Below are 26,778 nucleotides of genomic sequence, written 5' to 3'. Positions count from 1 at the left end.
ATCTATCTATCTATCTATCTATCTATCTAGTAATCAATCAGAAAGTTGCTCTAATTTCCATTTTTTTCTGAGCACTTTGTGGAATTGTCATTCATGTTTGCTTCAAACTTGAGATTGAAAGTTCATCCTTGACCTTGGAAACAGCAGATGACAAAACACCATCACCATTTAGTAGTTGTTTTGGGGGCTTTTGATATTTTTACATTATCTTCATCAGTATATGGAGTAATACTTCTTAATCTTATAGGCCTATATATCAATATGTAAATGTAAATCAGCTTTTATTGTCACAAGGTACATTGTACACACAGCACAGCACACAGTGGAATTTACTTTCTGCATTTAACCTATCTACGGGGGTCCAGCGCCGTGCTCAAGGGCACCCCGGCAGTGCTCAGGAGGTGAACTGGCATCTCTTCGGCTACCTGTCCACAGTCCGTACCTGGTCCGTTTGGGGAGTTGAACCTGCGACCCTTTGGTTCCCAATCCAAGTTGTGATCTATTATTATTTTATTTAAACTCAAACAATGTAAATAGGAATTTCAAAGATGCTTTTTTCAGTCCTATAGTCTATGTGAGAATCCAGCTCCACTTTAAATGCCCCTGCAGTTTTTTTAAATACAAGTTAGGCTATTTTATCTCAGGAAATCAATTCCACATATCTCCTGATTTACATTAGCAAAGGAACAGTCCTAATGTTGCTCCACAGTCATGTTATATATATATAGGCTATACAAGTTAGGTAGCACTGTCATTGTGGCTCAAGCCTGGTGACCATAGGCAAGCAAATTGATCTACATAGGTTCATAATTTATTTCATCAATGGAAGTTACCATCTCATTGACCTAGCAGTAGGCTATATAACAACGGTTTTCAAGGTGGGGTCCTTGAAGGAGTTCCAGGGGGTCCCCAGGAAAAAGGGGAATCATTTATTTTTTACTATATTTCCATCCATAAGTACCACAATGTCATAATGTACTATTTTGGTCATGGGTTTCATACGCTTTCTGTAATAATAAAACATCTAAGACACAAAATCCTATCAGATGGGGGACCCTGGGACAAAATCTTATCAAATGGGGGTCTGTGTCAGTTTTGAGGTTCTTCACGTGAAAAAGTTTGGGAACCACTTGGCTATAAAATGATTTCCCATCCTTTGGTGTATACGCTGCTCACAGGGTTTCACAGTGTGGAAGCAGGTGTGAGCATTCTCGACAAATAAAAGATCTTTGAGGGCCGTGTGTATGTGGCTTGAGAGCTCAGGGGCCACGTCCAAGACCAGTGTGAACGGTTCCCTCCAAATCTGTTTAAAAAATGTTTTCTGAGCACTGTTATTGTGTGTTAACTACACTGGAACCAAATGAAAATATATTAGAGTCATTCCCAGAATGCATTTTAGTCACGTTTTACTTCAAATAATGACAGAATGTAAGATACATTAGCCTACTGGGTTGGCATTGTCTCTGGATAGGCTATTTAATTTCAATTGAACAAACAAAGCTGATTTAATCATAGTCAAACTCACACTGCTTTCCACTTTAGGGATAGGCAGCAATACTACCTTAACTAACATGTATTCTTAAAACGAATGGTTTGGACCAGTAATTTGTCCGGTTTAAAATAGCCAATTCCCCCCCAGATTATGTTCAGAATCACAAAGAATTACAAATACATTTGAGTTAAATTGTAATCGGCAGTAGGGCCTACACACATTAATCAATTTCTCACAGACAGAAATTATTTATAATTTAAATAATTCATAATTTTAGTTTTCAAGACAAGCATGATTTCCATTCTTTTTTTTATCTGCTCATTTATTCATCATGTGGTGCATTGAAGCACACGTCACGACACATGGGCCGACAACAGATTACAACTGACGACATTCCCATCAAACTTTCCTGGACATTTCTTTGTTAATGCTTAACACATAAGTATCTGAGGTTCCATCAGCATGTCCTGTTGAAACTTGTGGAGGTATAGTGGAACAATTTCAATCAAACAGTGGAGACATTTAATCATTTAATCACTCCATTTCATATATCCCTTTTGTTCCTTAAATAAAGACAAATGTTTCAACGGGTACTAAAGCTAGTTTAAGTGTCTTTACATCAGATTTAGCTCTGTGTTTTTTTTATCGTATAGACGTTTACTGAAAGCAAGACAAAGAACATGCACATTGTAATCTAGAAACCTGGCTTGTATATAAGCTTTTATACTTTTTACTTCTTTAAATTAATTTGCAGGTATGTCGTGTTCAACCAACAACAGAAAAAAATATAAAATGCACTTAACTTTTATTAACATAATAGCCAGACTGACTGGTCAGTATAAGGCATGCACAAGGCACAGAGCCATTCAAGTATAGATGCAGTTTGTAGAAACTTTGGAGATGAAGGCAGCTCTCGTCTGCCTCCCTCTTTCTCTCTCTCTCGCTCTCTCTCTTGCTCACACACACATAAACACAGCAGAGAGGCTGTACAGGAGGAGGTAATCTTCATAGTATTCCAAAGATGATGTCTGGCTGGAAGGGGAAAAAAAATTATAAGTGAGTTTAATTTGAATGAACGCTGACATGTTAACAGAACATGCTAAATGCTGCAGACAGTCACTCACACGCTGCAGGAGGTGCTGTCCCGTGAAAGAGCGAATGTCTGCAGGCTGGCCGTCCTCTCCCACTGCTTTGCAGCGTAGGTAACCATAGAGATTTGCCACTTGGAGGGAAATACTAGCTACCACAAGTGACTGGGGAAGACATACAGATGATGCATTTAATTGAACAGAGACATTATGTGATGTACCTCTACTGTTCATGTACACAAGCAACTCACCAGCCATTTAATCTTCAGAGAGAAGAGGGAGGTGAAGAAGAAGAACGTCCAAATGAGAGGGCAGATGATGAGACCCAGCCAAAATATCCTTGCCTCTGCCTCCGTCCCGATGTTATTGCCCCGGGAGGCCTGCACACACACACACACACACACACACACACACACACACACACACAGCAATGCCCTAATGTTTAATGCTAAAAAAAAATGCTCCCCCCACACTCAGAATGGCACACAATGTCTTACTTTTTTGGCCTCGAACACCCAGAGGCTCTTTCCATCCTCGTCGATCTGATTCCACCAGCGCAGGCCGACCAGCAGCCTGCCGGTCACATTCTGAAACACACAGGACAAAGGTGAGTTATCAAAAGGTGAAATAAAGGGATTAAACAGTATACCGAAATGCACAAGAGGGCAAGAAAAAGGGGGCGAGTAAGCCGAGAGGATTTAGCAGCTGACCTATTTGACCTCTCACCTTGACAGACCAGAAGTCAAAAGAGAGCAGAGTGATGATCAGGACAAAACACGATGCAAAGTTCTCGCTGATCATGTCACAGAGCAAATAGGTGACGATGGCAACTACCCGGAAGAACAGGTGGAAGAAGGAGGCGAGGGGGTGTCTGAAATCAAACGTACAGGATTAGAAATGATGACGAAGAGCCTAAAAATGAAGCATATAGAATTAAAGCAAAGCAGTGACAAATACAGCAAATCTACACCTTTCAGCACATAAAGAGGCGAGGAGACTTCCTCTGATGATGTGAACGTAAAATATTATTTTATATAGGCTAACTGAAAGAGCGTATGAGAGAACATATCTTGTCCATTTAAGTTGTTGAGATTTGTTTAAGACGTTTCATGTGACTTAAATGACACTAATAATTAGGCTATCCTTTTTTAAAAAAGTAGTATACTTATGCAAGTTCATTTTATGAAGTGAACTAAAGTGTAAGAACAATAAACATGGAGTACACAACTAGTTTACAGCTAAGTTGTATTTTGTACTGCACCTATACTATAAACTATACTACAAGTGAATAGGTATACCGTTAGTTTAATAGTTATATACTCGTAGCCCACTTTTTAGTTTATGAAAGCACACTTTAAAATACTCTCAGTTTAATAGTTTTTATACTGCAAATATACTTGTAAAGCCCACTTTTTAGTTCACAAAGTGCACTTTGTATACCTTAAATAGTACTTAGCTAATGATTTATGTATTACATAAAGAGACTTGCTTCTTTTGCTATTTGACATGATGTTTTATGTTAATAAAAAATAAACTTCTTGATGAATTGAAGTAAATTCATATCAAAACATTCGTTTACAAACTCACACACACTTTAATAGGCTACTCTATCAAAAAGTAAGCACAGCTACAAGCCAACTATACCTTTCTGTAGGCATATAAGCCAAGAATACTTAATTATACTTTTCTTAAGTATATCTCAATCAAAAGATTAAGGACAAGCATATAAGCCAAGTATACATAGACTTTTCTGTATACTTGTCAGTATAAACCAAATACTTAGACTTTTCTGTATACTTGTCAGTATAAACCAAGTATACTTAGACTTTTCTGTATACTTGTCAGTATAAACCAAGTATACTTAGACTTTTCTGTATACTTGTCAGTATAAACCAAGTATACTCAGACTTTTCTGTATACTTGTCAGTATAAACCAAGTATACTTAGACTTTTCTGTATACTTGTCAGTATAAACCAAGTATACTCAGACTTTTCTGTATACTTGTCAGTATAAACCAAGTATACTTAGACTTTTCTGTATACTTGTCAGTATAAACCAAGTATACTTAGACTTTTCTGTATACTTGTCAGTATAAACCAAGTATACTCAGACTTTTTTCTGTATACTTGTCAGTATAAACCAAGTATACTTAAGTATATCTCTGCATAAAAAGTAAACTGAAAGTATACTCTCTAATTTTAAGTTTAAAATAAGTACACTAATATCACACTTGAATAAACTTCTATTTGGTCAGGAATAATAACTTGAAAACAATCCCTCAACATCCCTATTGAATTCACATTAATAAAAGAAAAATACTGTGTGCAAGACAAGTTATATTTTACATGACAAAAAACATCTCCTGCAGTTGCACCTTATGACTGCGCTCCTCTGCGCCCTCTCCTGCTCGTCAGCAGCAAAGTCCAGCTCCACATCCTCCGTGTCCTGCGTGTCCTCCGACATCGTCTGACAAGCAACGACAAAAAACAGACAAACACACAGCAGGATTAAATCATCCCAGATCCATCCCAGCAGCTAATAAAATACAGACAAACACACGATACATTTAGAGGCAGAAAATACCCCATTGGTTGCATGGTCGTATAGATGTGTAAAGCAAAGCGAAGTACCATTATGGGAGGAAGCGTAGATGTTATTATAGGGCTGGAATAAACCAGCAGGTGTTGCAGTGAAATAAGACCGACACCGACACACTGTCCTCCTCACATCCACATCAGGAAGCTGGGTTTACAGTTATTTCAAGGTAAAAGAGGATTTCCTTAATTTACCACCTACCTTTTTGTCGCATAGCAGTCAAGTCAACCATGTGTACATTTTTGCTGAGGAAAACAATGCGGCTGAATACAGTGTCCGGGTCACAAAAGAGCGACCGCGGCAGGACTCGAACCTGCAATCTTCTGATCCGAAGTCAGACGCCTTATCCATTAGGCCACGCGGCCACAATATAGCCACAGAGGGGAGACTTTCATATTTAATATTGTCGTCATACTGCTCGTTTTGTATATACGTGATTATTTTATGTGGATTAATTTGTGCACATTGTATAACAACAACAACTGTAGTATGTCCAGCCACCGTGCTGTTCATCCAATCATCTCTTTGTATTATTAAAAACCGGATGCAGTCATCCAGACCACGTGGTGTCGCTAACACTCCATCTAGCTTTGGTTTAACAACCCTTATTCTTCTTTTAATACATCCCTGTTACCAGCCTGTGAGCTGACATGCTAAAGGTAACAACATCACTTGTTGTGGAGCGATTTTACACATATTTTGGTTGAATACTTAACTTTATATCTCACAAAACATCAAATGAGGTGAGTTTTTTTGTGATTTCCTGCGTGTGTAACTTCCCTATCTAACTATGCTGCAGTAGGTTAAGCTATAGCATTTAGTAAGTCTAATGTTAATGCTAAAGTTGGGTGATTACTTTTTGAGCAAGTTCACTTTATCTGAGAGAAATATCTGTAGCTGACTGTTCTTTGACCCAAGAAAATAGACATTTGACATGTCACAGTAGGAAAAGCACAGGTGTAAATAATGAAATGAATGCTGGTTAGTGTCAAGTTATTGTTTAAATATGTGCAGTATCCCAACTTGAGAGAGATTGAAACATCACAATCCTCTCAATGACAAACAGCTTTTCCTTTTTTCCTCCTTTATTTTGTAGGTTGAGTTGAAAGTTCAGTTCATTTTGGAATTATTATTATTAGCCATTAGCCATTAGTCATAAGTCATTAACCTTTGAAAAAAAACCTTTGTAATAAAAAAAAAATACAGAAAAGACAATATACACATTATTAAAAAATAAGTATAAATAAGAACAAATTAATTTTTGGAGACTTTGCAAAATTCATTAATCCTTATTTAATTTAATACACACACTCCTATTAAATGCCTCATGTTAAATGCAAATAAGCAAGTGCCCACTGCTGCCATATAGCCTTTGCCTTAACATAAAGGTAACATGTATATGTGTATTATATTATTTAATTTAATTACTATTTTTAATTATTTATTAATAATTACGTTTGAGTTCATATTAAATCACGCAGTAATTTTAAACAACATTTTATTTTATTAATTATTAGTAACACCTGTACTTTTCTTACTATGACAAATCGAAATGTCTGCTGTGAGAAAAAGGCCTATTTCAGCCATTGAACAATATTACACTTGCAAAATCACACAGTAATCTATCTAGTACCAGATATAGCTGTGTCTAGTCCAAGTTTGCGCCCTTCATTACATGGGGCTAAGCTGTATCATCTCATAATATTGATGTTGTCTCAATGTCCTCCAGCTCCAGTGTGAAGTCCCCATGAGGTGATGCTGCATGTGTTGCGCTGTCCTCTGCAGAGGACTCTCATCTCTCTTCAATGGAGGTGTCTACGCTCCCTCTACTCCACCAAGCCTCGCTCTTCCCAGGGCGAGGAATCCACAGAGACCCGCTTGAACCCCCTTAACATCCAGATGCTGTCGAGGAACCTCCACGAGCAGATCTTCCGAGGGCTGGAGCCGGACTACAAAGAGGAGGATGTGGAGCGCAGCATCAGGCACCTGCAGAAACACCAGCTGTGGGGGAAGGAAACTTCATTGATGCCCGAGGTGGAGATGAAGCTTCCCCGAATGTATGGCAAAAATATCGATGAGCACTTTCGTGTCTTGGCCCAGAAGCAGAGTATACCCTACCTTGAGGCTGCCAGCAAGCTGCAGCTGGCTGAGCTCCCTCCCATGCCACGGGAATGGAGCTGGGAGGTTGGTTGGACACGCTATGGGCCCAATGGGGAGAGTCAGAAAGTTGATTTCCCAGAGGAGTCGGCACTGGTGTTTGATGTGGAGGTGTGCGTCACAGAGGGACAGTGTCCAACACTGGCTGTTGCTGTGTCTCCCACTAACTGGTGAGGAACAAGCTAGAATTGTAGCTTCAATGTAGTGTTGTGCTATGGGTCGATGGGTTTCTATTGACCCACTAATGATACCAAAACGGCTAAAAACATACTGGTTTTTATATGTGAAAATGGACTGTGGGTATAAATTAGATTAGAATTTTCCCAGTGTGTATATTTCTCACTTGCCAGGTACTCCTGGTGCAGTAAGCGTCTGATAGAAGAGCGGTACTCCTGGTCAAACCAGTTGACCCTAGCTGACCTCATCCCCTTGGAGACACCCATCAACTCTGCCCGCCCCCCAAGGGGTCAGTGGAAGGAGAGGCTCATCGTCGGCCATAATGTCAGTTTTGACCGATCTTTCATTAAGGAGCAATACTTACTAAAGGTCAGTATTCAGAGGGTGGTGTGTTTTGTCCTTGTTTCTTATTTCTTTATTGTATGATTTTGAGTTAATGTGCCATGTTGCATGTACCTGCCTACACAATATACCCCAGAAAAAAAAGTGTTTTCTTACCTCAAGGGTTCTAAGGTACGCTTCATGGACACCATGAGCCTTCACATGGCCATCTCTGGGCTGACCGGCTTCCAGCGCACACTGTGGATGGCCAATAAGCTGGGTAAAAGGAGGGGTCTGCAGGAGGTCAAGGAACACATTAAAAAAGCTGGACAGAAAAGGGAGGGTCCAATGGTTTGTGTCCTTTTTTTTATTCACCATATTTCAGCTACAACATGTATTATTTGTGGTATTTTGCAGCTTTTCCTTTTGTTGAAAGTGCCTTTTGGTTAGCTTTGTTGCTTGGCTTTTGTCATCAGCAAAACTCAATGTGACGTGATGTTTTTGTGTATAGATTGGCTCCTGGGACTGGGTTAATATTAGCAGCATTAATAACCTGGCTGATGTCCATGCTCTGTACGTGGGAGGACCGCCACTGAAGAAAGAGGCCAGAGAGACGTTTGTGAAGGGCAGCATGATGGATGTCAGGAACAACTTCCAGGTCAGATGTTCATGACAAATCCTGTGTCACATTGTCTGTAATCATAGACCAAATGTATTCATATTAATGTATATTAAAGTCCTCTAAATGACTTGCATTCATCATGAAGTACAGACAAATACACGTGGCTTTGCTGACCTCTACAGGAGTTAATGCAGTACTGCGCCATGGATGTCGAGGCCACACATCAAGTGTTCACAGAACAGCTTCCCCTCTTCATGGAGAGGTCAATAAATCCCAATCCACATTTTCTATTAACATTTAAATGTATTGATTTTCTAGCCAAGAGTACGACACTGCTTTGTCCACAGTGCTGCATAATAGTGCCATCTCTTTTATCTTTTTATAAGGTGCCCTCATCCAGTGACGTTTGCAGGAATGCTGGAGATGGGTGTTAGCTACCTTCCTGTCAATCACAACTGGGGGCGTTACCTGGAAGATTCTCAGGACACTTACGAAGAGCTCCAGAGGGAGATGAAGAAGTCTCTGATGGCTCTAGCGGACGATGCCTGTCAGCTGCTGCAGGATGACAGGTGAAGAGAGCAACTATTTATCACCATGTTTCTGACTGGAGCAAATTATTATTATTTTGTGATGAGGTGAAAAGGATTATGTTTTTGCATAATCTGCAGTACCATAACTCCAAGGGTAGGTGCTCTAAAGTGCTTTGTATAAAAGGATCCACATTGTATATCATTGCATGTATGTTTTTTTTAACTTAAGGTACAAAGAAGACCCCTGGCTTTGGGATCTTGAATGGGATGTACAGGAGTTTAAGCTGTTGAAAGTAGCAGCCAGCAAGAAGAAAAAAGCAGCCGAAACAAAAGTTGCTACTCCTCTTCCAGACTGGGAAGAAGGTATAAGCTCTGATCCTTTACAAAGCCAATGTTATGCTGTATCTCTCTTTATTAAGATGGCTTTTTTTAGTTAAAATATTATAACAACAATGCAAAAAAGGTTAAAAAAAAATAGCAGATGAGATGCTTCAGTTGAGTTGTGATATCAGACCCAGGTCCACCCTCTGAAGAGGAGATGGCAGGCCCTTGCCCCGGCAGGCTGGCTGTGGAGAAGCTGAAGGAAACGGTGACTCGACTTCCTAAGAGAAGGCAGCATCTGCCTGGACATCCGGGGTGAGGTTTCTCCCAAGCACCACTGAGACATCTAATAATTATTATCTTTCAATTTCCACTGACATTGCAAGTCAAGCCTTCTCCCCCCGTTACTGTGTTCTTCAGGTGGTATCGTAAGCTGTGTGAGAAGATGTCTGCGGAGGACAGCTGGTCACCTGGAGCCAACCTCATCAGTCTACAGATGAGAGTGACTCCTAAGCTGATGGGTCTGACGTGGGACGGTTTTCCCCTGCATTACACAAAGAAATATGGGTGGGGCTACCTGGTACCTGGACGCAGGGATAACCTGGAGTCTGAGGAGGAAAGTGCAGGGCCTGTTTGCCCACACAGGTACTTCATACACTGTGCTTGCATCATCAAAACATGAGCTATTCATTATTTATTTAGTTTCTTTAAGCATTGTTTTGTCCCACAGAGCTATTGAGAGTGTTTACAGAGAGCATTGTGAGCAGAACAGCAAAGTGCAACCTGAATATCTGGACAGCAACCCTTCAGATGACCTCATGTGGACAGACAGCGCAGTGTGGGCAAAGGTGCATATGCTCGTAATGTAATTTACCTCATTCTTGTAGAAGAAGCTGTCATAAATATCCATAAATCTGCTGTTCATATAACTAGGGCGGCCCCCTCTTTGTCGATTATTCGACTACTCGGTTGTTTTGGTCTTTGTTAACTAAGATTTCTTTAGTCGATAAGTTGTTTCTTATCCTTTTTTTCATGCTGAAGGACTTGTTTCCAAGAAACGTATGAGCACATCTCTGGTAAACAAAAGATTTAAAGTGGTGCTTTTGTGGAGAAACTCAGTTTTATAGATATGTCGATTAAATCAACTGCTTGATTAGCCGTCAAAATCGTATTGATGTCAGTTGACTAAGAATTTCTTTGTTCGAGGACAGCCCTACTAATGAGTTTATATCATTCCTCATAATAATTGAACAATAACGTAATTAAGGAAATTGTCTGTACATACATTGTTATAGATTAGTGCAACAGCTAGTAGCTAAAGCAGCATGACTTTCCATGATGCAGATTCACCTAAATGTAAGTTTATGGTAAGAAATAATGGGCTCAAGTGTTGAATCCTCTGAAATGTACATTGCGCTGACCTGGTGTTGATGTTTAATCAGTGCTACTTTGGATCATTGATCAGACCCAGGTGCTCTGGAGTGATATATAGTATACAGTATATCATAACATTGGTGTGTTTCTTAACCTCACCTCAAGGTGGAGGAGTTTGGTTCCCTGGAGAGTCTGACGGAGGAAAATGGAGTCAGAATGACGAAAAATGGGGAGAGGAAGAAAAACGGGGTGAGTGAAATGGTCATTGGTCATTTACGGGTGCTTTATGACTTTGTATCATGAACACTTTCAATGCTGTATTGCACCATTTTGTTTCTCTCCGCTGAAATTGAACATTAGTTATTGTGATTGGTTGAATGACATAGTTTGTATTCTGTATCAACAACAGTCTCAAGATCCACATCATGTCCCAGAGGAGAGTCAGTGCCATTATCACCATGGAAACGGCCCCTACAACGACGTAGATATCCCAGGGTGCTGGTTTTTCAAATTACCTCATAAGGTGAAGTTTCACTGTTTAACCTAGACGCATCACTGGCACATTTTCACTTCATTGAATTACCTCCATCGTCTCACTGAATGTGTGTGTTTTCAGGATGGGAATCACAACAATGTTGGCAGTCCTTTTTCAAAAGACTTCCTGTCCAAGATGGAGGATGGTACTCTCAGGGCTGGACATGGTGGAACCAACGCCACACGAGCTCTGGAGATCAACAAAATGATGTCCTTCTGGAGGAACGCCCATAAACGTATAAGGTACCTGTCAGTTTCCACCATAAAGTTATTCATCTTTTTCTCATAAAGATGGTGAATTACATGATATCACTGTGTCTTTATAGCTCTCAGAAGGTGCTGTGGCTGCGAAAGGGAGAGCTTCCTCATACTGTCAGCAGGTTTGTCTGGTATAACAGTAACTATCCCGTATTTATTCATCAGCCATGTAGTGTTGGTAAAAGTCATTTCTGTTTTATGACAACCTTTCTGTCTCCCGAAGACACAAAGAGTTTGATGAAGAGGGCCAGTACGGTGCCATATTACCTCAGGTCGTCACCGCTGGAACGGTAACACGCAGGGCTGTGGAGCCAACGTGGCTGACTGCCAGTAATGCACGGGTAAGAAACACAGCTGACAAAGAAAATACACATTGCAAAGTCTGAGAGTACTCTATAATTTACAGAGACACAACATTCCCTAAACTGAATTGCGGTTATCAGCCAGTAGAGAAATGGTGTTTGTATCGACTGTTTTGTGTCCACAGCGGGATCGGGTAGGCAGTGAGCTGAAGGCCATGGTGCAGGTACCACCTGGATATCACCTGGTGGGAGCAGATGTAGACTCTCAAGAGTTGTGGATTGCTGCTGTGCTCGGAGAGGCTCAATTTGCTGGCATGCACGGTGAGATTTTTCCCCTTTGCAATCGCTGTCAAACACCATATAATTAAAGTTGTAGAAGGCAATATGTTTGTTTTTATCTGTTATAGTTTCAACAAACAGCATCTGATGTTAACTGTTCACCTTGTGTCTCCGCTGGGTACAGGTTGCACAGCGTTTGGCTGGATGACTCTTCAGGGAAAGAAGAGTCAGGGCACCGACCTGCACAGCCGCACCGCTGATACTGTGGGCATCAGCCGAGAGCACGCCAAGGTGTTCAACTACGGACGCATTTATGGTGCAGGACAGCCCTTCGCTGAGAGGCTGCTGCTGCAGTTCAACCACCGCCTGGGTCAGACGGAAGCTGCCAGTAAGGCCAGGCAGATGTACGCCTTGACAAAGGGCACACGCAGGTACGCCCAACAAGTTCAACAATATTGTGTTCAGATAAAAGATTTTATTTTCGGTTAGTTGGGTTTAGTTGTTTGTGCAAAGGTGATAAAGTTGAGCTGAGAACATAGTGCCTCACGTTTGTGTTTTGTCAGATACCAGTTGTCAGAGGAGGGTGAGTGGATTGTCAACGAGCTGGGTATAGAGGTGGCGAACGAAGAAGATGGAAGTGTCACCCTGCAGGAGTTGCGGAGGATCTCTCGCCTGGCCTCACAGAGGTGAGAAAACATCACACAACACATCCACAACCACTTGACAGGAGCTTTTTTCAGTGTCACAACATATTCTCCCACGTCCTCTCAGTTGCTCCGTCTTTCTCTGTGTTCCTTATACCCCGCAGCTATCGGCGGAGGAAGTGGGATATAGTTGGCAAACGTCTGTGGGCTGGAGGTACAGAGTCGGACATGTTCAACAAGCTGGAGAGTATTGCTCATTCTGCCCAGCCAGCCACTCCTGTTCTGGGCTGCAGGATTAGCAGAGCGCTGGAGCCCAGTGCAGTTAAGAATGAGGTGAGGCAGTGTGAACTCCTTCCTAACATAAATCTAATCAACATGGTGGTATTCAACTAGCAGGAGCAGCCCAAAACCTTTTTTTTCATTAGTATAATTTTGGAGATTCATTGTAAGAGAGGTTTATTGCCTTTTTATTATTCTACTGTCCATAGTGGCATTAATCCTAAAATCTAATGTAAACTGTTTTGAAGAAGTAATTATTATCATAGAAATGGCTGTTTTTTTCCTAAATAATGAATTGTAAACAATACTGGTTCCTAACCTGGGGATCTCGACCCCCACTAGGGGTCGCCAAAGCTTCACAGGGGGTCGCGAGGCCTTCTTGATTTTAAGAGATGTAAGACAACTTTAAATACAGTTAGCCTATATCTCAGCATTTCATTCATTTAACCTAAACTAAACTGAATGAAATTGTTATTTTTAAAGTTTGGATTATTATTTCAAATATAATCAGGATAAGGGCATGGGGAAGATTTGAACAGCCGTATTCACAGAGCCTTCCCTCTCTGCTGAACAGAGCTAATAGAACAATGGCCAAGTACCAGGGAGAAGAAAGCATAGAATTTGTCAAAAAAAATAAGCCTATTAAGTATATATAATTGTCAAAAATGAAATAAAAAAATACACAATACAGAGAATTGTATTGCTTAATTGTAAGTTCCTAAAAATAACAGAAAAAAACTTCTCTGTTGCAACATTCACAGGAAATATTCTGCTCAAAATTCATTCAAATCACTTGTTTTACACAAACTTCCTGCAGTTTATTGCGTTCACTATTTTTGTTAATTGTACAGTCTATCAGTTGTTCTGTACTGTTATTGTTATGCATTGAATATATTATGAAATATCCATAAAATGTCACTTAGTCAGGGGTCATCAATTTACTCAATGATAGAAAAGGGGTCCCTTAAGGAACAATGTTGAGAACCCCTGGCATTTAACTGGATGAGGTCCATAGTTGATGCTAATGGAGGCTCTGAACCACAAAATAACCTCTTTGTCTTGAAAGTAAGCCATATTTGCCATGTTTTGTTTGTAAGTTTATCACGAGCAGAGTGAACTGGGCGGTCCAGAGCTCTGCAGTGGACTATCTACATCTGATGCTGGTGGCCATGAAGTGGCTGTTTGAGGAGCACAACATCGATGGCCGTTTCTGCATCAGCATCCATGACGAGGTGCGGTACCTCGTCCGCAGCGAAGACCGTTACCGAGCAGCGCTGGCACTTCAGATCACAAACCTGCTCACGAGGTCTGCTCGCAGCTTAGTATTTATTCTTTATTCTCCTGTAAGAATATCCACTACGGAATAGACAATAAACAGCTTGTCTGAGTGTGTGTGCTTGTGTCTCCTGCAGGAGTGTGTTCGCCCACGCGTTAGGCATGCAGGACCTTCCTCAGTCAGTCGCTTTCTTCAGTGCAGTTGACATCGACCAGTGTCTGAGGAAGGAGGTCACCATGGACTGCGTAACCCCCTCCAACCCTACAGGTCTGGAAAGAAGATACGGCCTTCCACCTGGTGAGTTCTGCACACCATCATTCATCACCCTTCATTTTATTTTTTTCCGTAGTAAAGGTATATTGTATGTATTGTACAAATGCGTGAAAACAGACAGAAGGATAAATTAAGGATCAAGTCCCTGCAGGTATCAAAGAAATATTTTTTTACTACATTTACATGTACAATTTTTACTTTTAGGCTACCTCAAACATGAATTAATCCATAAAATCTTGCTAAAACCCCGAGTATATCCACGGGCCTTAGTCCAAAATCTAAATAAAACCATATCAAAGATGCCATTTTACATTGTCAGTGACCTTTCAGTTTACTTGCAATGCATTTCACAGCCCTGTGTGACCTGGAGTAAAAACGAGTACTGAAATATTGTACAATGTGGTTATTAATTTAAGGGAATTAATTACAAATTTGTGCCCACAAACATATCAACATTTTATTTTACTCCTGATAAATGCCAGGCTTGGTGTAATTCCATGCAGGACACAAAAAACAGTGTAAATAAACAGAATAAGAAAGAAAATAATATTTATTTTAAAATAAAACAGCACTTGACACAAAGCAATTTATTGGAAACCATCGATCCACCTCTTTTCTTTGTATAGCCAAGGACTGATAAAGTATGGCCATCTTACTATATATAGTTACAACCGTATTATCGTTAAATGAATAACTGATTCTTAAAAGTGTCCGTTAGAAACTGCTACAATTGATGTTTAGAAATACATGTTGTATGACAAAATGAATAAAGTGAACTATAGGAACTCAACCAGAGTGTTAAACATTATGTGCAAACTTTCCACAGGTGAGGCCTTGGACATGTACCAAATCATCGACATCACTAAAGGCTCTCTGAACAAAGGAAGATAGCACTTTGTGTTATTCAGAACAGCAGTTCAAACACACAACTGCCAGGAGGCTGTTCAGCAGCTGGCCAAGATCAGCGAGGAATCTGGAGATGTGCGTGTGTCAAACAAAGGAGCAGCGTCTTGGCTCACTGTTTTCTCTTCTTCTGTTTGGGTTCTTGCGTCTCCTCTGCATCCTGTGACTCTCTGGTCTGAAAAAAAAAAAGGAATGAAAGAAGAAACAGACACTGAGATCTCAGCCAGGAATTAAATGTTCAATGCAGAACAGACGGATTCAAAACATCACACGTGGGAGGACATTTGAACAATCAACTCAATCTGCATAATAAAGGAGGTGGAAGAAACACAATTGCAATGTGAATGTGTAAGGAAAGACAGAGCGGATCGTTGAGATTGCACTTACCTCCTGACTGTCGTCCTGCTCCTGCAGGGCTGCGTCCAGAGTAGCAGCGTTGATGCGGAAATCTCTTGAGGTGCTCAGCTTCATGTACTGCATCAGATTCACCTGGACAGACAAACACACATGCAGGTGTTGGTGAAACACTGTGTACGAGCGGCCTAACTGATAACGCAGCACGAACAGTGTTCAGAGAGCTTTCTGCGTTTTGCTCAACGAGTCTGATTATGTATTTTTGACAATCACATTTTGTCAAACTACCTCAAGCAATCCAATTTCCACACACCTTTGATTTCTTTGACAGAGCGATGAGGTATTTCTCATACTGCTCAATACTGAAGATCACGTTAGGGATGGCTGTTGTCTCACGCAGAAGCTTTGCCTGCCAAGAGAAGAACAAAAAGAACAGATCTAGATTTAACAAATTCTGAATGGGTTCATTCAAAATCTGATTTGTTTGAGACTCAACCATTAATTACATAATTATAAGATATATAAATGTCCTTACAGAGGCAGCAGTGTTCACTTCATTCCTTTTCTTTTTCTTCTTGTCATCTGCACCTCCACCACCAAATTCTCCCCTCTAATAGAGAAAACACATTGATTTCAAAACATCAACACTCCCTCTTGAAGCTGAAGATGCCATAAACCGTAAACTGTGTGAAAACCTGGAGCCTTGGCAGGGACTAGTCTACAAAACTGGAGTGAGCTGTACCTGTGCGTGTGTGATGAAAGCGTAGCACTGTGGCGTTAGGTGGGAGCCTGACAGTTTGACCTGCACAGAAAAACACTCGATTAGCGTGACATCAGATGTACGAAAAGATTCAAACAAGAAAAAACGACACCTCAGACTCACCAGCTTTTCAAAGCGTGCCGGCAGCGCACCGTGCTGGCTGGCACACACCTGGATGTACTAAAACAACACATGGAGAAAACAAATGAAATGTCACACTAGACAAACTATGCATTCCTACTGCGATCATACAGTGGTAAAAAACGCACATATTTGACCAGAGTGGTGAGGATGGTGTATGTGCGACTCAGCTCTCTCAGCAGTGTAATGGTGCAGGTGCCCGGCAGCAGCGCAGTCTGAACCAGCTCATTTAACGCCGTCAGAAGAGTCCCGAGCTGCAGCGTCACTGCTTTCTCTATTGGATCCTGCTGGCCTGCGGTCTGGGTGGCCTCACCTACGCATCAGGAACGCAACATCACACAAGTACCTTCACTCTGACAGAGAGGCATCTCTTCTCCCCTCTCGACTCTCACCATTAATCCAACTGAGCATCAGTGGGGGGAAAAAGGGCTTCTTACCAGAACCTGATTTGTCGGAGGCCGTCTGGCTTTTCTTCCTGGCAATCAGCCAGTCCACTTCATCGAGCACTCTGTCAACCTGGGACAGGACCAGCAGCTGGGACAAGAGATTAAAATGATGAAGATGGTGAGCACACCGCACGAAAAACAGATTCAGAGATATTCATGTCGCTGCAAATCAGGTTTTCGCTTCCGGTTATAAGAGCCAACACTCACTGCTGCTGTGGTTGCAGTCTTCATGTTGACAATGGCAAAGTGAGACTGTTTTTCCACCTCCACATCCTGACCACACAGAAAGAAAAGTGAATTTTGACCCAGGCACCTGCAACATATAACTGTAACGTCAAATTGCTCGTGCTCTGAACACTGTAAAGTGTAATTTGTGTGTACCTGATCGATATCTCCCAGTTGGCTGTGGATGTCTTGACAGAGCTCCAGCAGCAGGCTAACAGGACTCTTATAGAGAACATGCAGGTTGAAGAGAAGAGAGAGCAGACCCTTGGAGAAAGCAGAATCCTCTGAAAGACGGAAAAACAAACAGATCTCAGAACACACCTTACCGCACAAGGACGCAAAGGTTAAGTGAACCATCACTCACCGAAACTGGTCTCCTTGGAGATTTTCACAGTCCATGTGATCATCTGTACGAACTGTAAATGTAGACATGCGTTAGTGGAACAGGTGCTACGGCAGAGTTTGTTGTGTGAAGTGCACTTAAGAGTACACCTACCTGTTGGGAGGAGGGCTTTAGCTGGCGTGAGAGCACGCTCAGGATGCTGACCAGCAGCTGAGCCTCTTTGCTGTTAAATTCCTCCTCACCTCCACTTAACTGTGTGAACAGCGCCCTCTGTTGACATGTCAAAGAAAATAAACAGTGAGTGCTCGCTACATTGAAAACATTACTGTCTGAAACAGTCACGTTGGTTTGTAATTGACACCTGAAACTGTCGGATGTAAAAGAAGTTCATCTCTGTAACGTTGCCATCGTCTGGCTCGGCGTCGTCCTCTGAGACGTCTGCGAGAAACACAAAATGTGATGACTTCCTGTGTACTGCTCAGTGTAAACATTCATTGCTTTTACATTTTGAAAACTTGCATGTCTACTAACCCATGGTGGAGAGGAGCTGGGCCATCCTGTCTGGATATCGCTGCTGACAGGTTGTGAAGATCCTGAGCAGACCTTCCAGACACAGCAGGGACAGACTGGAGCGCTTCTCTTTCTTCCCCGCGTCTTCCACGACGCCGGGGATGTTGGTGTAACGCCACATCAGCACACTGGATCACACAAAGACAGATGTTTCATCGGTCAAACAATGTCATAGAAAACAAAACTCCATGAACGCGGGCCTAACTGAATGCTGTTATTTATGGCCGAGGGAGTCCGACCTCGTCATGTCACAGAGGAAGCGGAAAGTTCTGTCTGTGTTCTGTCCATCTGGGCCGTCTGTGTGTCCGGTTTCCTCCAGCTGCTGGATCTTCTGTACGGCCACATTTACTGCATAACGCACAAATTCTCCACTTGAGCGAAGCACTGACAGAGCCTCCTCTCTGCTCTGAGTACTGTCTCTGAAAAAAAATATTTTTTTTGTTACATTTGTCCAACTTTTCCAGCAAACAGTCCAGTTGTGTTTCATTCTAGACATTCTGTTCAATGTTTTGGTGTTGCCAATACTACCCATGATTCAATGCATATTTGTTTACACAGTATTTCCAACTTTTAGCTCTTCAAGTTTGTACTTGTTACTTGTCATTTTGAGAAATGCTATACAAAGTGTTCAATCCATGTAAGAGAAAGAACTTTCCCTGATTAATACAGTATTTATACCAGCTGTTTTCCAGGTGTTCTGTATGATTTCATTTCATAAAATGTGATCTTTATATTCAGACAGAGATAGTAGGTGTTACAGTAAATCCATGTAAACACAGTCACTGGAAGCATTTACCTGAAGAGCACAGTGAGGAGAGTCGATACGAAGCCCAAAGAGAGTAAACTGCGAGGGCTCTTGTGTGAAGGCGCTCGACCCTTTCCGGATTTCTCCTTCAGGATCTCAGCCAGTTTATGGTAGCGGTTGAACAGCTCCATGAGCTCCTCAAAGTGGCTTTTACTGCAACATCACAGAGGCAAGAAACAGAAATAAAACGTTTATGCTACACAACGTCCTCCTGACCATTCAAAGAGAGAGGTGGTTGTTACCCGTAGTTGGCTTTGATGAAGTTGTACTCCATAAGGATCTCATACACTCCCATCACCAGCACAGCATAGATATTATTTTTCACCCCGACACTGGATCCCATGGAGAACTCGGCTGACTTGTCCTGATCAACACAAAGACAGTATATGGCGCAAGATAATGCTTTCAGTGCCACGACATTAATAGCTAGCCAGGGTTGGCAAGCATGGAAAATGTTGATCAATTCGTTCTTTGGGATGGATGCTTATTTGTTCCCTGCTTGCACATCTCATTATGATTCCCATATTTTCTTCAACCAGACCACTCATTATTACTAAAATAAACTTCAAGTCTTGTGCAGTCACTGAGACACATAATTAAAACCAATTAAAATGTATCAGAAAACTACTCCTGCTGTTAACCAGAAAGTTGGAGAGTTAAAGACTGAGCCATTGAAAGCCATACAATGTAGTTCAGTGTACTTCACTACAGTGTGTGCTGTATACCTGTCTTGAATGCATACCAGTTCAAAGTCCTCCAGTTCACTCTTGATCATGCGTCTCGTCATGCTCTCTAAGATTGTCTGTAGTTCAGACTGGTATCCCTCCTCCTCCTCCTCCTCCTCCTCCTCCTCACCGTCATCGCTGTCGTAAGCGTTTCGGTTGGCCGATCGGCGCATGTTCTGCAGCCACAGCAGGCAATGTACAGTACAGCTCACCAGATGGGCCTGAAATGGAACAAACACTATTTATAGTAAAGACATTAACACAGCAAAAACAAAACAAAAACAATGCAGACAGAGAACCTACCAGTGGCTCCTGGAGGTAGACTTGGTCTCCGAGCGCTGTGATGCACGGTTCCAGTTTCACCGGGGGCAGGAGGTCTTGTTCGGGCTCGTAGTACCGCTTCAGCTGAGCATTCAAAGACATGTCATACAGCTCTCCATGTTATACATAACAGGCCATTATGCCTAAACCCAGTATACAATCACAGTGTTTCTCATTTGCTTTGGCTCGATTCTCAAATGAGTTTTTCAAAAACAATGAGCTCAAATCTCTGAACAATTAGTTTGTTGTTTACAACAGATTTGGATTTCCCATTCAAGCAAATTGCACATGTAAAAAAGAGTAAGTACAATTGTCTACAATTTGCACAATAACCACTTGCACATGGCTTGCTGATCAAAACCGATGAGTTGAAAGTGAAATTGTCATCCTCTTCACAACTTCTTTCACCGTTTGAGCATCACATACACAATGATCCATTCAATTATCAAAATCTGTCAGACATACATGAACATTCCATAAATGTCTCTGACATGACACTTTGAAGAGGTACAATTTGTTGTTTTTTACTGAACTACTTTTCCAGTAAACTTCTACCTGTTGAAATGGGAATCTAAACAGCTTGGTGCGATACACAATAGCCTTCAGCAGTCAGGGTCAACAAAAACTAGAACAAAACAGAGATTTGTATATAAAAAACATTTCCAGAGTTGACTGCCATGGTGAAAACACATGTAAACATTTTGACCAGTCCGGCTCACGCAGTGACAAAACAACTTTTAATTTTAGTGGCATTGGCCAACTTACTGACACAATAACTAGGTTTTGAAGCATGAATGAAATGTTTTGCAATATGTCATGCAATAGAGTTGTGAAACAGTTGTGACACAACGTTTAGAGAATGTGAAGACTGTTTAAGAAAAATGAGCCAAAGCGATTGAGGAAAAACTGTAACTATATATATATATATACACATACCTGTGAGAAGAGGGTCTGCATGATGGAGCTTGCAAGTTGAGAGTTGCGACGGAGAACGTCATAGAAACCCTGAAATAGGCGAGAATTTGCTTTCTCAGTTATAAAACATGTCTTTCCACACCCTAAATCTGCTGCACAGATTAATCATACTACAAAAGGTCAAAGGATTTCTTTTAGGATTTTGAAGTTAAGCTCATCAAGGCTATCAATAAAGGTTAGTGTAGCAGCATGTAGCTAAATTAAAAACAACTAATAAACATGGCATAGAAAAGAGCCCTCTAACCTCATAAAGCATGAGGCGAACGTCGGCCTGCTGGCCGAGGCAGCGACGCAGGCTGCTGAGGATCTCCAGACAGAACGCCTCGTTGGCAGCAGAGTTGTAACGGGAGTGAACGTCCACTTGGATCTATTCAGGGGTTCAGGCAGACAGTTATCATGCGACAGACCATGTTTAAAACTGCACATGTTGTCTCAGCTGCAGATGTTTTCCAGCACCCTTGTTGCACACACATCTATGGAAAGAGCACATACAGTCTAACTGCAAACCGTACCTGGCTAGAGGAGATCGCCTGGCTACACTGGCTCGAGGCTAAGCTGCCCAACACTTTGAAGTTCTTCAGCAGCAACAAGAAGCCGGTCACTGCAGACTTCCTGCCGTCCAGTTGGCTAGTAGAGATTAACAGAGGGGGAAGAACAGTGTAAGAAATTATCTTTATTTGAGGTGTTACACTGCCTCTCATTTGAATTACTGTTAAGCTATCACATGTGTTTACCAAAGCATGATTCATTAAACTGATAAATCGCATCAGCAGTACCCACCTGGAAAACATGGCCTTGCGGAGAACTAGTATCAAAGCATCTTTCAAGGACATACTGACTTTGAGCAGGGGCTGGAGATTAAACAGAGAAGAATGTTTAAACAAAAGAAAAAAACTCTACAATGTGTGTGTGTGTGTGTGTGTCTGTCTGTCTATTTAGGTACCTGAACAGCTTTTAGTAGACCCTGAACTGTGGCCAAAGGCAGGTACGACAGGTGGTCAAATGTCTCCGTCACCTTGGAAGATGACTCCAGGAGGATCATGGGAGCAGAGACCACAATATCAGAGAAAAGGTCTGACGATAAAGAAAGAAAGAAAAGAAAGTCAAAATCTAGTCTCTAACTAGACTCATTATACACCTGAAATCTTGGACTAATACCTAAAAGTTGTATTACCTAAGTAATGATTGACAGGTGAGGCTGTCTTTGAGACTAATCGGTTCAAGACCTGCTCCAGTATCTCGCCTCTGATGGTCTCGTGCATCTGTTGTTGTAGAAGAAGCACATCCTCCGGTGAGAAAAATACAATATACAGTAATGATGTAGCAATTATCAGTCATTTACATTGTGATAATTATATAATAAAATACCTTAAAGCCCTGCAAGAGCACCTTTCCTCCCAGCTTACAGGCCTGCTGAGCGGGGGTCCGGGCTATGGTGGCGGTGGCGGACCCTTCTGTGATCTTGCCAAATGGTGCAGGTTTGGGTCCGAATGCATCCATGAGGAAGAAGCCCAGCTGCACCAGCCCCTGGGTCACATGATCCCAACCAAACACGCTGCACAGGCGAATGTGTAGAATTCACGTGAAGATGATTAATATTGTTTTCATGATAGATTTGAGATGATGAAGTAGTGCATCTTGGCCACCACAAATAAAGTGCTGATAAGATCACACATATTGTTATAATTTTGGCCAAGGAAATCATATCAAGGCATGCGTTGTGTTAACAGGTTAATGGGTTTTGATGCTCTGACCTATTCTTGACTGTGTCCAGTATCATCTGAGCCACGCTGCAGTGCCCGGGCAGGAGGTCCTGCAGGAACTTTGACCCCTGCTGCAGCTGCTCATCCTTGAAGCTCTTGATGATTGCCCCTTTTAAAAGGTCGAACACCTAACCAGACCAGAGAAAAGAGTACAAAAAAAACAAGTGAACGAAAGTTAAAATAAGAAAAGTCTCAAATATAGCACAGGGAAAACAGTATAGATTTCTCACCTGCTCTTCATAACGCTGGATGCGTGCCACGGAGAGCAACAGGGCAACACTGAAAGGGCACAGGTCCCCATAAGATGTCTGCAGAAATGCAATTCAAGATTTATGGCATAACTCTACATCACAAATGGAATACAACTTTCAAAAACACAACTTTAATAGCAGACAGATGAGTTATACATAACCTTAAAGCTTTTAAGGAATTCTCTCCCGAGTTCATGGTCGAGTCGTACAGCAAAGACTATGTGGAGGATAGCGGTGCCCTCCACGTGCCTCAGCTGGTCCTGTGGGATGGACTGGACCTCTAGATCCAGGCTCCTTGAGGAAGAAACGGCGAAAAAACAACGATCAGTAAAATGGAAAGTAGGCAGTATGATTTAGAGTAAATGCAGTATATTCCACTTGTAGTGCGTGAGCCACTCACTCTCCGTGTTTCTGCTCCTCTTCCTGGCGAAAGTCTTGCTCCTTAAAGTAACAGATGATTCCATCCAGGACCTGTTTCTTACAACCCTAACAGACATAGTGCAGGCAGGCGTTTAGATAATTAAAACAAAGAGGGAGACATGATTACCTGTTGCTGTTGTTACACACACACACACACCTTTGCAGATAAAAGCAGCAGCTGATAAACCAGTGGTGGGATCTCCTGCAGGTCCAGCTTGGTGAACATCCTCAGTACTTTCTCCACCAAAAACTGCAGCTCCTCTGATGACAACGGCACATCCCTGAAATGAGTCAGACACAAAAAACTGCTGACTAATGTTGTATGCCCTGAGAGGCAGCACAAGAAACAAAGAAATAGCAGATAAAACATTGTTAAATTACTGTAAAACATTATGAAAGCAAAAAAAAAAAGGGAAAGATGTTACCTGAACATGGTCGTCAGGTGGATGACACATTGCGGGTCCCATCTGCATGGAAATAAATACAAATATCCTATGACTACTATTACTGTTTGTTAGATCCATGTGGCATCGTTATCATTTAATATAAAATATCTAAAATAACTGTCAAGAACCCCTTAAAAACTCCATGTAAAATTGCACACGTACAAATACTGTAGTTTGAAATCTGAGACGTCCTCACCTGCTTGAGCAGAGGCTGTTGATCAGCTGTTTCTTGTATTCCTCGCCACTGAGTTCACCTGAAGTTATGACAAAATAGCAAGCAAACACAAGAGACGGAGATTCATCATATATTATGTAGATTACACCTCTAAGTGAGATGCTGATGTTTTTGATATAAAGTAGAGTAATTTGCACTCACCTTTGCCATAAGACAAGGCCTCACAGGCTGAAAGGGCAGTAAGCACAGTAGGAAATAGCTCCAGGGATTTCCCACTGCCCATTTTTCCCACCTTAATGGCTTCAACAAAAAGAGACGCCAGTTTTGCAAGAGACGGTCCGGGCAGTGTGTGAGTCTGTGTGTAACATTTAAGAGGCAAAATGGAAATTAGACGCGTCTGTGCCATACTGGATATATGAACAAAGGAAAGGGACAAGTGGACACAATATGCAAAGACATGTCTACATTAAAAACTGCTAAAACTGCTGGGACAGCAACTTAGTGCAGGATGCTGTAAAATGTAAAAGAAGTTGGCACAAGATGAGAAATCTAGTAGCCCCGAGGAATTTGTGCATGTATCTACATTTAAGATATTTTAGCGTTATGTTGATGACGTATCAACCCCATGTCTCATATCCTCATTTGCATAGTATTGGGCTGTGCAGATAGCTCAAAACAGCAGTTTGCATTGCCAGGTTATTATTTAATTTCTCATTCAAAGACTAATACTTTTGAAGCCCAGTACAACTGCCAGGTACAATACATTATTTTACATGTCATTACTTGTTGCTGCATTTTGATGGAACAGCCATTGTTATTATTAATAGAAGCCACTTGGAGTGATGTTTATTTGTTTATTTATTTTGCACAATTTAAGACTATACAACATAACAAAAAACATAAACGAATAATATAAAGTGCAGGAAGAGGCAAAAAAACCCACTGGGCTTATCTGAAGCCTCTACCTAGAGACAAGATTAATATAAAGAAATAATATGACTACATAATAGTGATAAGAAACAATTAGGACAAGATATATATAATAACAACAATAACAATACAGTAAATATATAAAAAAAGACAAGTGTGTGTGTGTTGTGTGGAAGTGTATGGTTAGTGTTTGTGAGGAGGATATTGATTTAAATATCTATAAAGAGTTCTGGGTAATCGTAACCAAACAACATTGTGAGTGGGAAAAAATAAAAAACATAAAAACAGATACATGGACAACATGGGGAAAAGCAATTACAAAACAGCAATTAAATGACCCTTTAAGCGACTTTTGAAACATTTGACAGATCAACAGTTTTTTGATAGATGTGAAAGGCTACTCCATAATTTGCTTCCCCTAAATCTTATCGATGTCTTGTAGAGATACTCTAGAAAAAGCATCATAATCAGTTTTTTGTTTGTTTGTTTGTTTACCTCCAGCATTAGCAGTCCGATGATATCAGCTGCCACCTCAGTCTGAAGATCCCCAGACTCACACAGAGGGATGCAGTGTTGATAGACAAGAAGTCTGCGGTTTGACCCTTCAGTGGAATTGGCTGGAGAGCCTAAAAAAAAGGGCACGCAATGTTGTTTGAATGATTCTGACTAGAGTATGATAGTGTAAGCACAATAGCTGTGTTATGATTGTTAAAACCACTAACATTAGTTGACACTGTGTACTTCAATTAAATTAAATTAAATTCAAGCCCTTTATTATCATTGTGTAGCACAATGAAACTAGATTGTGACAATCCCATAGGTGCTAATGAAAAGGTAATACAATAAAAAAAAGATAGTGCAATATAAATATAAAAATACAATATGTATATTAATGAGATGACAGTTTTGCCAGATTTTTGCACAAAGTGTCCCTTAGATAATTATATAATTATTGCACAGCATCATATACTTATTGCATACTTACCTTTAAATATGCCTTTAATCATGGTACCGACCTTCCTGCCCTTTAGTGCACCATTCGTAATCACAGTGATCAACTAAGAAAGCAGATAACAAGAGAGGGAAGCATTTCATGAACCATCTGGCAGTGCCACAGTTTGTTTTTAGTTACCTTATATGAGATCTATAAGGGTGGTGGTGGTGGTGGGCCAAGCTTGACAGGATAATTAGTGTTACCTGGTCATCTGTAAGAGAGGACAGGTACTTCTGAAGTTCAGCTGTACTGTCTCCATCTGACAGGGTGACGATTTTATCCATCTCAGCCCTCATGATCAACCTGTAAACACACAAAACAGCTGTTGTCAACCTCAGCGAGCGTGTTAATGTTAAATCTGATGAACAAAGTGCACAAATTAAAGGTTTATTACCTCTGATTGTCGATCGTTCAGCTAAATTTGATAGGGGGACATTCAATTCAACTCAGAGAACTAGCTAACTAGTCTGTTAAGCTCTCAGTAGCTTTGGTAACAGTTGTTAGGGTTACACTTGCATTTCCCGCCAGCACAACACTTCCTGTTTTGCTTTCGTGGTTGCCAGGTTCGTTCTCAAAGTATCCCACAATTACAGCATTCTGATAACGCTGTCAGCATAATATTGAATCATACGGTAAAAATATATACGTATGGTAACACAACACATGTTTTTTTAGTATAGGGTGAAATGATTAAGTAACATAAACGCT

General features: G+C 41.2%; 3 protein-coding genes, 1 long non-coding RNA gene and 1 other non-coding gene across 12 annotated transcripts; 2 read left to right on the top strand and 3 right to left on the bottom strand.

Annotated features, from left to right (window-relative positions):
• Positions 1-357: 357 nt before the first annotated feature.
• Positions 358-19,374, top strand: LOC119487510. Its single transcript, XR_005206716.1, has 3 exons — positions 358-369; positions 3,998-4,005; positions 19,296-19,374. It is a non-coding gene; the product is annotated as an uncharacterized LOC119487510 (long non-coding RNA).
• On the bottom strand, positions 2,010-5,510 carry LOC119487496 (Golgi apparatus membrane protein TVP23 homolog A-like). Of its 2 annotated transcripts, none has more exons than XM_037768437.1 (7): positions 5,378-5,510; positions 4,956-5,047; positions 3,307-3,451; positions 3,078-3,167; positions 2,832-2,960; positions 2,617-2,745; positions 2,010-2,524 (listed from the first exon to the last, which is right to left on the bottom strand). In XM_037768437.1, the coding sequence occupies exons 2-7, from the start codon at positions 5,042-5,044 to the stop codon at positions 2,498-2,500; spliced, it is 609 nt and encodes a 202-aa protein (XP_037624365.1). In that variant the 5' UTR covers positions 5,045-5,047; positions 5,378-5,510; the 3' UTR covers positions 2,010-2,497. The 2 variants fall into 2 exon arrangements, with proteins under 2 accessions (XP_037624365.1, XP_037624364.1); XM_037768436.1 differs by lacking the exon at positions 5,378-5,510 and adding an exon at positions 5,212-5,333.
• On the bottom strand, positions 5,469-5,541 carry trnar-ucg. Its single transcript has one exon. It is a non-coding gene; the product is annotated as a tRNA-Arg (tRNA).
• On the top strand, positions 5,800-19,145 carry polg (polymerase (DNA directed), gamma). 4 transcript variants are annotated; one of them, XM_037768382.1, is made up of 23 exons: positions 5,800-5,919; positions 6,906-7,503; positions 7,684-7,879; positions 8,015-8,182; positions 8,343-8,489; positions 8,636-8,715; positions 8,840-9,022; positions 9,213-9,346; positions 9,496-9,619; positions 9,725-9,949; positions 10,035-10,152; positions 10,844-10,927; positions 11,085-11,201; positions 11,295-11,455; positions 11,539-11,592; positions 11,694-11,811; positions 11,958-12,093; positions 12,236-12,482; positions 12,615-12,737; positions 12,860-13,028; positions 14,072-14,280; positions 14,387-14,547; positions 19,008-19,145. In XM_037768382.1, exons 2-23 carry the CDS (start codon positions 6,932-6,934, stop codon positions 19,106-19,108), a joined length of 3,627 nt encoding a protein of 1,208 aa, XP_037624310.1. In that variant the 5' UTR covers positions 5,800-5,919; positions 6,906-6,931; the 3' UTR covers positions 19,109-19,145. The 4 variants fall into 4 exon arrangements, with proteins under 4 accessions (XP_037624310.1, XP_037624311.1, XP_037624312.1 ...); XM_037768383.1 differs by having other exon boundaries at positions 5,801-5,919; positions 11,088-11,201; XM_037768384.1 differs by lacking the exon at positions 19,008-19,145 and adding an exon at positions 15,350-16,204 and having other exon boundaries at positions 5,801-5,919.
• fanci (FA complementation group I) lies at positions 15,056-26,621 on the bottom strand. Of its 4 annotated transcripts, XM_037768361.1 has the most exons (38): positions 26,465-26,621; positions 26,274-26,373; positions 26,062-26,134; positions 25,572-25,702; positions 24,348-24,501; positions 24,168-24,225; positions 23,951-23,992; positions 23,683-23,806; positions 23,506-23,591; positions 23,267-23,399; positions 23,085-23,162; positions 22,846-22,982; positions 22,460-22,646; positions 22,266-22,353; positions 22,035-22,165; positions 21,872-21,942; positions 21,604-21,718; positions 21,336-21,458; positions 21,053-21,121; positions 20,099-20,200; positions 19,813-20,016; positions 19,313-19,434; positions 19,062-19,223; positions 18,505-18,684; positions 18,227-18,393; positions 18,057-18,133; positions 17,849-17,965; positions 17,717-17,768; positions 17,509-17,636; positions 17,335-17,400; positions 17,119-17,215; positions 16,810-16,994; positions 16,664-16,720; positions 16,523-16,582; positions 16,316-16,390; positions 16,094-16,189; positions 15,814-15,915; positions 15,459-15,601 (listed from the first exon to the last, which is right to left on the bottom strand). In XM_037768361.1, the coding sequence occupies exons 2-38, from the start codon at positions 26,364-26,366 to the stop codon at positions 15,539-15,541; spliced, it is 4,005 nt and encodes a 1,334-aa protein (XP_037624289.1). In that variant the 5' UTR covers positions 26,367-26,373; positions 26,465-26,621; the 3' UTR covers positions 15,459-15,538. The 4 variants fall into 4 exon arrangements, with proteins under 4 accessions (XP_037624286.1, XP_037624289.1, XP_037624287.1 ...); XM_037768359.1 differs by having other exon boundaries at positions 17,335-17,636; XM_037768360.1 differs by having other exon boundaries at positions 16,523-16,720.
• Between the last annotated feature and the right edge of the window lie 157 nt (positions 26,622-26,778).

Source organism: Sebastes umbrosus, chromosome 4, assembly GCF_015220745.1.
Source record: "Sebastes umbrosus isolate fSebUmb1 chromosome 4, fSebUmb1.pri, whole genome shotgun sequence".
NCBI classification, from domain to species: Eukaryota; Metazoa; Chordata; class Actinopteri; order Perciformes; family Sebastidae; genus Sebastes; species Sebastes umbrosus.
Note: the sequence above shows the minus strand (reverse complement) of the source record. Positions and strands in the feature narration are given on the sequence as shown.

Coding starts and splice junctions, on each gene's coding strand:
- polg (XM_037768382.1), top strand. CDS start 6,932: ATGCTGCATGTGTTGCGCTGTCCTCTGCAGAGGACTCTCATCTCTCTT. Junction 11,456..11,538: donor AACGCCCATAAACGTATAAG/GTACCTGTCAGT, acceptor GTGTCTTTATAG/CTCTCAGAAGGTGCTGTGGC. Junction 12,094..12,235: donor TCAATTTGCTGGCATGCACG/GTGAGATTTTTC, acceptor CGCTGGGTACAG/GTTGCACAGCGTTTGGCTGG.
- fanci (XM_037768358.1), bottom strand. CDS start 26,366: ATGAGGGCTGAGATGGATAAAATCGTCACCCTGTCAGATGGAGACAGT. Junction 21,719..21,871: donor CGCAAGGCCATGTTTTCCAG/GTGGGTACTGCT, acceptor AATCTCTACTAG/CCAACTGGACGGCAGGAAGT. Junction 19,435..19,812: donor AACTGGAGGACTTTGAACTG/GTATGCATTCAA, acceptor TGTGTTGATCAG/GACAAGTCAGCCGAGTTCTC.
- LOC119487496 (XM_037768436.1), bottom strand. Junction 3,452..4,955: donor CAGAGGAGCGCAGTCATAAG/GTGCAACTGCAG, acceptor GTTTGATTTCAG/ACACCCCCTCGCCTCCTTCT. Junction 2,961..3,077: donor GGGTGTTCGAGGCCAAAAAA/GTAAGACATTGT, acceptor GTGTGTGTGCAG/GCCTCCCGGGGCAATAACAT.